General features: G+C 41.6%; 1 protein-coding gene and 1 pseudogene across 1 annotated transcript; both read left to right on the top strand.

The window, feature by feature from the left end:
• Nucleotide 1: 1 nt before the first annotated feature.
• Bag1 (BAG cochaperone 1) lies at nt 2–9124 on the top strand (the record flags this gene model as incomplete). The annotated part of the gene is made up of 7 exons (XM_033759181.1): nt 2–293; nt 1751–1879; nt 3445–3527; nt 5573–5686; nt 7073–7180; nt 8278–8340; nt 8869–9124. Coding segments are annotated over 7 exons (879 nt in total), but the record flags the coding sequence as incomplete, so codon positions are not given.
• Nucleotides 3604–3731, top strand: LOC117284375 (annotated as a pseudogene).
• Nucleotides 9125–9290: the final 166 nt, after the last annotated feature.

The following is a 9290-nucleotide window of genomic DNA, read 5'->3' as shown; positions in this document are numbered from 1 at the left end:
GGAGCCGCGCGGGTCGGAGTCCTCGGTCAACCGCGGCCCTCCTCCCTCTCAGCGTCCATCTGTCCGGAGGGCAGCCGGTGGACATGACCGATCCACCAGGGGCGCCGCCGCCGGCGCTCGCAGGCCGCGGGTGAAGAAGAAACCACGTCCCCGCTCGACCCGGAGGGTGAAGCAGACCGAGGGGGTGACCAGGGGCGAGGAAGTGACCCGGGCGGAGGAGGTGGCCCAGGCCGAGGAGGTGACCTCGACCCAGGAAATGGCGGCCGCCGGGCTTAGTGTAACCGTCACCCATGGTGAGTGCCGGGCGGCCCGGTGGGCTTGTGCCGGCCTCTGAGGGTCTGTGTGGGTTTGGCCACGTGTCCTCTGGAAACGTGGGTCCTTGTATGTGTCCTGGCGTCCCGAAGCGGATTCCTGGCTGTGTTCCCGAGCCTGGCTTTAGTCTAGGGCTTGTGTGAGCACTCCTTTCCATGTGGCTAGTGTATTTTGTCTCTGGCTATTTGTTGGATCCTCGATGTTGAGCGTGTTCGAGCATCCTGGACCTAGTTGTGTGTGTACTTGCAGTTAATGTATGTCTTTGCGTCCGGCTTGTATTTGGTCCATGTTGTGCAGTGTGTCTGGACACCTACGTTTGTGATGAGACTAAACTTTGTGTTTGGCGGGCTGTTCATTGTTTATTGAGTACCGTAGGCGCCACACAACCACTGCTTGAGTAAGGTCATGGATCCAGTCGTTACACTCTCCAGTGAGGCCATGAGGTTTTCTCCTAACCAACTAGGGGAGGCAGAAGTGTCTTGGAATCTGGAAATTGGGATTCTAGATCCTCCAGTTTTGAGTGACCTTGTGGATATCTCCTTTCTAGGCCTGTGGTTTCTTCTCTGTGAAGTAGTGTTAGTAACTTCTGCTCCCACAAACCTCATGGAATTGTTGGGAGAACTCAAGACTTGGCGTGATGTACTGGACACAGGCCATCTGTTGAATATCCACCTAGTTGGAAAACAGCATTTGTACTTAAAAAAAAATTCACTTCTGTTTGCCTGTCTTCATTTGTCTTTACTGGTTAGCATCTGTGGTGTACCTAGGTTTGTGTCTGGTGGAAGTCTTGGAAGAAACAGTCTCTTGCACATTGCAGCAAGGATGACAAAACAAGTACAATCCACTGTATTGGGCAGCCAGACCACAAGCAGATAGCTTGTGATGAAAAACATGGGCTTTGGAATCAGCTGGATTTAAGGTCATAATCTTACTCCACTAGTGAAGTTGCCATAGGCAAGTGTTAATTGAATTGCACTTACAGTTTGCTTGTCTATGAAATAAAGAGTAATATGTAGTATCTTGTTCATGGAGTTTCCCAGGATTTAATAAGATAATGCATAAAGTGAGTCTAGTACAGTCCCTTATGTATAAGTGCTTATAATATTAGCTATTGTTGAAGTTGTCATTTCTTTTCTTTCTTTTTTTTTGGTACCGGGGGTTAAACTCTGGTCCTTGCGCTTGCAAGGCAGGAGGTGGTTCCCCCATCCAAAGTTGTCATTTGTTAGGATAGAGGGGAAATCCTGGAGCAAAAAAATAAAAAAGAAAAAAATTCTGGAGCAGATCATGAAAGGAAAGTAAGCAGATGACAGAAGGCACTTTGGAGTAGCATATGAGCTGGTCCTTGAAAGTTGGGTAAAATAAATGTAATAAAGTGGCAGCCTCTATTGGTTTATGTGAAAGAGTTATATTCATCAAATGCTTTTTTCTTTCTGCCCAGGCATTGAAAAACACGACCTTCATGTTACCGCTCAGCAGGGCAGAACTGAACCAATTGTCCAAGACCTTGCCCAGGCTGTTGAAGAGGCCACAGGAGTTCCATTGCCTTTTCAAAAGCTCATATTTAAGGGTAGGTATTTTTCTTCTAGCTTTGAGCTCATATGGCTAAAGGAGACTTAAAACTATCTAACCCTACATAATGATAAGTTAGTTTCAAACTGGGACAGTGTTTGATTGTTTATTCATTCATTTGTTCAACAAAAACTTACTGAAGACCTGTATTGTACTGGATTTTTCAAGCATCTTAATAGGTATCATATTTAAACTGGTATGATGGTAGTAATCTCATCATTTTTGATGTCTTCCCTGGCTAGGTTAGATCCTCTGTGTTCACATGGTATGCACTACCACTTCTGCATAATTTGCAATGAAATTTTCTTAGTTGGTTAACATCTGTTTCTTTGTTAGGATAACACATTCCATGAGGGTGGAATAATGCTATGTTTCTAGTGCTTGGCATTGTGCAGACTCAGAAAATTTTGAACAAACTTATCAGAATGTGGCAGGTCTATTGGATGATGTTGGTTTCCATTAGGACCCACCTCCTCCTCACCCCTGACTGCCTTCCTGTTCCCATAGGAATCCGTAATTCTGATAATCTGATAGGGGCAGATTTATTTCACTGGATATTAGTCATTAAAAATAATTTAATAATAGGGAGTATTTTATTTATATTTTATAGTGCATCTCCTTTTTTCTTTTTAAAACTATTTTCTGGCTAGGACAACACTCAGGAAGCTGAGACAGGAGGATCACTGCAAGATAGAGGGCAGCCTGGGTTACATAATGAGTTCAAGGCCAATCTGGAATACGTAGTGAGTCCTTGTCTCAAAAAACATATTCTGAATTATAAAGACAATAGAAATTCACATTCCAAAATAGGAGAAAACACACAGAAGAAAATGTTCCTCTGGATGAAGCCCCTGTACTTTTTTTTTTTTTTTTTTTTTTTTTGAGCCTTGCTAAGGTTTGAATCCAGATCCTTATGCATAATAGACAAGTGCTCTGCCATGAGCTAAATCCCTAACCCCTACATTTTATAACATTTTTTTTCTTATGATATTGGGTCATCAACACTCATGGTATGGTTGAAATGTCATTAAAAAAGAAACTTTAATGCTTACAAAGTTTTCTATTTTACAAATGTATGATTAATCAGCTCCCAATTCCTGAATATTTGGCTGTTTATAGTTTGTCATCATTATAAGACTGTACTAAGGCATGGCTTACAGCACACCTGCAATCTCAGCACTCTGGGAGGCTGAGACAGGAGAATTGAAGGTTGGAGTCCAGTCTGGACAATTTAGCCACCTAGTAAGAGCCTATCTCAAAAAAAAAAAAAAAAAAGTTTTTTATTAAGGGCTGGGGATGTAGCTTAATATAAATGCTTTGTAATACTACAAAAAGGGGAAAAAAAAGACTGTACTGCTGTGTAATAATAGTTCCTGTGCAGGGACATGTCCAATTATTTATTTGGGGTAAATATCTCAAGTGAAATAGGGTCAAGACACTTTATAAAAAGGTTAATACCAATGCACCCTCTTCTCATTAGTGAACACATTTGTCTGTTTCCTATATCTTTGTTGAATCTATTTTCTGTGTTATACAATTGTTATAGTTTGGTATACTTTTCAGGAAAATCTCTGAAGGAAATGGAGATGCCATTATCAGCACTTGGAATACAGAATGGTTGCCGAGTCATGTTAATTGGGGAAAAGGTAAATTACTTATTCCACCTGAATTCCTCAGAATCAAATGACTAAGTCTTTTATACATGTTTCTGTTTAGAGGGCCGTTGCTTCTTGGCCTTTTGGCTAAGATCAAGTGTTGTATCTGTTTAGAAGGCCAAATTGGGGGCCCAGATTCTACATTGGCAAAACACTTCGTTATTTTTTAAATTAATTAATTTTTTGGGAACATTTAAGGTATATAATATGACATTCATCATTGGAAATTTGTACCTTTATATAATCTGTCTTGGTTCTTATTTTTTCCCCATTCCCCTGTCCTCCCTCCCATTCTCCCCCTCCCTAACTACAAAGACACTCCTTTAAACAAATAGTCTCTGATGGAATTACCAATTTTGTTGTTCTTTTGTTTATACTTTTCTGCCTCTGTTGATTTGGATTTTTGCCTAAGAATTAGGAGGCATTGTGCTTCCTCAGTAACAAATACTATGAGCCAGGTGTGTTGGTACACACCTCTAATGCCAGCACTCTGGGAGGCTGAGGTGGGAGGATTGCAAGTTTGAGCCAAGCCTTGGCAATTTAGTAATTTAGTAGGACATTATCTCAAAACAAAAATGGAAAAGGGTTGGAGAGCCTGTCTCCCTTTAACCACCATTTTTATTAAAATTTTCCCCAGGGGAAAACCTTCTCTGACTGGATTCAGACTAAAGAATTGAGGGGAGAAAAGATTCATTTGGTGACAGGTGAGGACAGTGGCCCCTTAGGTGATGAGAAAGAATTGTGATACAGCATAGTAGAGTTGTTGAGCATATGAAGTTTTGTTTTGTTTTGTTTTTTGGTTTTTTGAGACAGGGTCTCTCTATGTAATTGAGACTGACCTGGAATTCACTTTGTAGCCCAGGCTGGTCTCTAACGCATAGTGATCCTCCTGACTCAGTCTCCCGAGTGCTGGGATATGAAGCATATGAAGTTTCCTTGCTTCAGTTTAGGTGACTGAGTGGAGAGGGGGCAGAGATTATCAAAATAGAAGAAAATCTAATCCATATCTGAAATTGCCAGGAGACTGTGACTCAGGATTTGGCCATGAAGAGCAATAAACAACTGAGACTAGTGTAACAAAGCAGGAAGTTTCTGGCCCTGGTTACCAGTTGTTTAGATGAGAGAAGGCCAAATATTCTAAATTTGTTGCTGAAGGGCAGGGAGAATGGGGGTGAGCAGCAGCAGAGAGCTTGGATTGAGTTTGAAGAAGCTGTAGGACCTCCAGTTACAGTTGTCCCAGAAAATACAGAGACTGGTCTGAATGTCAGTCTGTTCTATATTGTTTGGGTTTGATCATCTGTAAAACAGCATTTCTCTCTCTTAGAGTCGTGGTAAGGCTTAAAAAAAGATACAGGAAATATACTTAGGTTAGTACCTGGCACGTAGTGGGTGTTCAGTGAAAGTATGTATTCATTAAATACCAGGACACTGGGAGGCCAAAGCAGGAGGATCACAAGTTTAAGACCAGCCTGGGCAATTAGCAAGACTCTGTCTTAAAATTTAAAAGAAAAGGAGTGTGTGTGTGGTGGGGGCTGGTGATACAGTTTAGTGTGAAGGCTATGGGTTCAATCTCCAGTACCACCACAAAAAAAAGTATTCTTCATTGTCATTACCGTATTAACTGAGAACATTCAATTGAAGTGTAGCATTTAGAAATTTCATGTTAAAGAATAGTTGAAATATGCCTGTCTTGGCATTCTAGATTCTTCAGAGGTGTTCAGTGTAATCTGTTTGCCCTCCAGTCTCTAAGACAGGCTGTTGATAAGCCTGGAGCTGAGGCTGAATCTGGCAGTTAGATTGGCTCCACTCTCCAAACCTAAGCTGTCAGGACCATCATAAGAATGTCTAACACCTTCCTTCTGTGCATATGAGGGTCTTTGTAGGTAGAAAACATTAATGTATAACCCTTTGATTTGTTTTCCAAGCAGAGAGTTACCTCTAGGTGAATGGTTTAGCCTAACTAGTCAGATTTTTTTTTTCCCATCAGAGGCTTCTGGTCTTGGTGATTATCAACTTTATTTTATTCATCATTTTAGAGCAGTCCAGAGGAAGAAGTTGAATTAAAGAAGTTGAAAAATTTGGAGAAGTCTGTGGAGAAGATCGCTGACCACCTGGAAGAGTTGAATAAAGAACTTGCTGGAATCCAGCAGGTAATGTGTTTCATAAACTTTGACTTTCTATCATCTGTAATAATTTTGTGGATATAATGTGTGGTTATGAACATAGACTCTGTAGTCAAACTCCCTAGGTTCAGCTCCTGGTGTCTTTATTTGTCTGTCTCTCTCTGTTTTTGTCTCAGTGCTGGGGAACAAAGCCTGGGCCTTGCTCATACTAGGCAAGTTCTCTGCCACTGACTGCATGCCCAGCTCATGTTCTTTCTCTTACTGTTGACAAGTTTGTCTTTGTTTCAAGTTCTTCACCAGTAAAAAGGAATATTTAGCAAGTTGTTGCTGGCTTGAACCACCAGTGGTATATGCATGACTGTCCATTGGGTGGCTTGTACCATCTGACGGGACTGTCCATTGCTATCCTATGGACTGTCATACATGTACTACCAGTAGTTCAGAGCCACAGCCAAACGTACAGATTAAGTCCCTTTCCTGAACCTGTTAATGTTATTTCCCTCTCAGGATTGTTGTGAGGATTTAAAGCCTGGGGGATTAGGGCTGGGGGAGTAACTCAGTGGTACAGTGCTTGCCCAGCATGCTCAAGGCCCTGGTTTCAATCTTAGCATTGAAAGGAAGAAAGGTACTTTTAAGGTGTCGTCACTATTATGTCAGACCCCAACCAGCATCCATTTGTGTTCACAGGAGAGCATCTGCCATGTTAGAATCGTGTAGTGTCTGAAATAGAAAGGTGACTTTTCACAGTCTGAGCTTTTGTATGTGTTTAGCAAAACAAAGAACATTTCATTGATTCATAAAAGATCTAGATTGAGCTTGATTTTAGTTGGGTGTAGTAGGAGTGGAAGTCATCCTACTTGGATATCTCATTAGAGACAGGTTACTAAAACCCAGTAAATGTTAGGAATAGCTCAGACCACCTTTTCCTCCCTCATTTTATAACATGATGAGTGCATTCTGTGTTTCCATTATGATGATGATTATATGGAAGCTTTAAATAAATATATTGGTACTAATACAGAAAATAAAAAATTACTTGTAAAGCACTGTCCAGTAAACCACAGTCAGGATTCAAGTACAAGCCTGTCAGACCTTAAAACCTGTGCTTTTGCCTGCCTCTTGTGTGCATGTGCTCTCTTGGAACTGGGGACATCATCAAAACCAGGCCTCAGGAAGCATTGAAGCCTCATGGTTTATGTAAGATATACACCTGCAGCCTGACAGTGTTATTGGAGTGGCCCAAGGCCAGCCTTTCTATTTTTCCCAAGAGGTGAAGTAGTTGTGGGTCTGATTTGTGGCCTGGCCTGCTCGGGCAATGGTGGACTCAGGGTGTGATCACTTTATTAGTACTGTGGCATGGAGTTTTCCATCAGTCTCAAGGAACCTTTCCAGTAATGCGTTGTTCTTCCACAGGGTTTTCTGGCCAAGGATTTGCAAGCTGAAGCTCTCTGCAAACTTGATAGGAGAATAAAAGCCACAATTGAGCAGTTTATGAAGATCTTAGAGGAGATTGACACAATGGTAAATAAAATGTATAGCTCAGAACTAGTTTTCCATGGCAGTATTTCAGCCAGTTTCACTCTTTCAATAACTCACTCCTGTTGCCTGAGCAGCCCATCACTGAAGGATATTGAACATCTGCCACTGTGCCAGACACCATGCTTAGTCCTGGATGAATACACAGAACAGTAGGCCAGTTCCTGATCTTTAGGCACTTATAGTCCACTGACATGGGCTTTGGTCATATTTTAAGTAAATAAATAAATACTAAAAGTATAAATAAAATATAAAAATATATAAAGTGATTTTTTGTATGTATGTATGTCTATAACTGAAATCTGTAGTTATGAAGCTGGGACCCAAGTTTTCCATGATCTCATGGTCAAAGAAACACAGGGTTTCATTTTTCCTGGCACTCAGGTGACTTATTCCACTGAGCTCATTTCCTATACAGAATTCTACCAGACTCAGATCCTTTTTTTTTTTTTTGGTACCGGAGATCAAACTGGGGACCTTATGCATGTGAGTCAGGAAGTGCAGTCACTGAGCTAAATCCCTGGTCTGAAGACCCAGATCTCGTGAGGCTGTTGAATCATTGACCCTGGGTTCTCTTTTACAGATGACAGTAATGATATCTTTAGCTCTATTCTTTTTTTTTCTTTTTCTTTTTTTTTTTTTTGTACTGGGAATCAAACTCAGGACCTTGCCCTTGTGAGGTAGGCAACAGCTCCACTGAGCTAAATTCCCAGCCCAGGTATTTTGTTTTTTGAGTTAAGGTCTCATTATGTAGTTCTGGCTGGCCTTGAACTCACTAGGTGGTTTAGGCTGGCCTTGAATCCCGCAGCAGTCTGCCTGAGCCTCAGAGTGCTGGAATTAATAGGTATGCACCACCACACCCAGCCATATCAGTGTTTTCTGGCCCAGACATTAAGAACAAGTCCTTTTATGGGGACGAGAGCTATGGAAAAGATCACATAGGTCACAGACCTAGAGAAAGATTCCTAAAAATACATATTTCATTCACATCAGTATCCTGTTTGGTATATTATATGTGTTTCTGATATGCCTTAATGTCATTGTCACTGAATAATGTTTTATTCAAACTTTTTCTTCCATAGATCCTACCAGAAAATTTCAAAGACAGTAGGCTAAAAAGGAAGGGCTTGGTGAAAAAAGTTCAGGTGAGTTGTGTGGTAGTACATGATAAACTGCAATGCATTAATTTGTTGGTGTATGGGGTTTATCTGTTCAAAATAGGATAGTGTAGAAATGTGGGGTATGGCATGGAACTTTTTTGGTTATTGTTTATTTATCAAAATGAACCCAGAGCGCAGAGAAAAGTCCACTTCATGTCCCTATAGTTACATTTACATTTAAACTAAGAAAGTTCACTGGCAAACAGAGAATGCTGAAACCATTCATGTTTGCAGTGCCCCCTTTACTTGTGTTGTTGTGGTGACTGGTCCTGGGAGAAGGCTACCTATCTCTGTGACTTTTTTGGGCATTATTGGCCTAGAAAGTGGTCAGAATCCCTAGCTCTACTCTTCCTCTCCCTCACTTTTCTTACAGAGCTCGGGTTGGGAACCCATCCCCACCCATGCACAGCCTGTTCAGAGTCTCACCCACCAGTTCCAGAATGGCCAAGTGTAGCATGGGCAGTAGTTGGCTAGCTCTGGCAAGGCCCTCACAAGCCTGTGCCTATCTTTTAGGCATTCTTAGCTGAGTGTGATACAGTGGAGGAGAACATCTGCCAAGAGACCGAGCGGCTGCAGTCTACAAACTTGGCCCTTGCTGAGTAAGGTACAGTGGAGAGAGGCTCTGCTGCCCTGAAGAGCAACACCACCACTCTGCCTTTTTTGGAATAGAAGCTGTCTGTGTCTCCAAAGCTGCCAGAGGCAACCAGCCAAATGTCAATTTTCCTATTCCTACACCGGTTCTCAATGAAAAAGTACTGTCTCTGCAACCTTAAGTAGAGCTGCTCTCTGTTTTCTTGTTCTGCCTTTGTGTAGCTGTGCTATCCACTTTTTCTGGAAAGTGACTCCCCTACACTTGTTTTACCAGCTCTTGACCTTTAGGCACTTGCTTTTTGTTGTTGTTGTTGTTTTTTTTTTTTTTTTTTTTTTTTTTTTTT

The sequence above is a fragment of the Fukomys damarensis genome, unplaced genomic scaffold (assembly GCF_012274545.1).
Source record: "Fukomys damarensis isolate Sample0158 unplaced genomic scaffold, DMR_v1.0_HiC HiC_scaffold_36, whole genome shotgun sequence".
NCBI lineage: Eukaryota > Metazoa > Chordata > Mammalia > Rodentia > Bathyergidae > Fukomys > Fukomys damarensis.
This window is presented reverse-complemented; position numbering and strand designations above follow the sequence as displayed.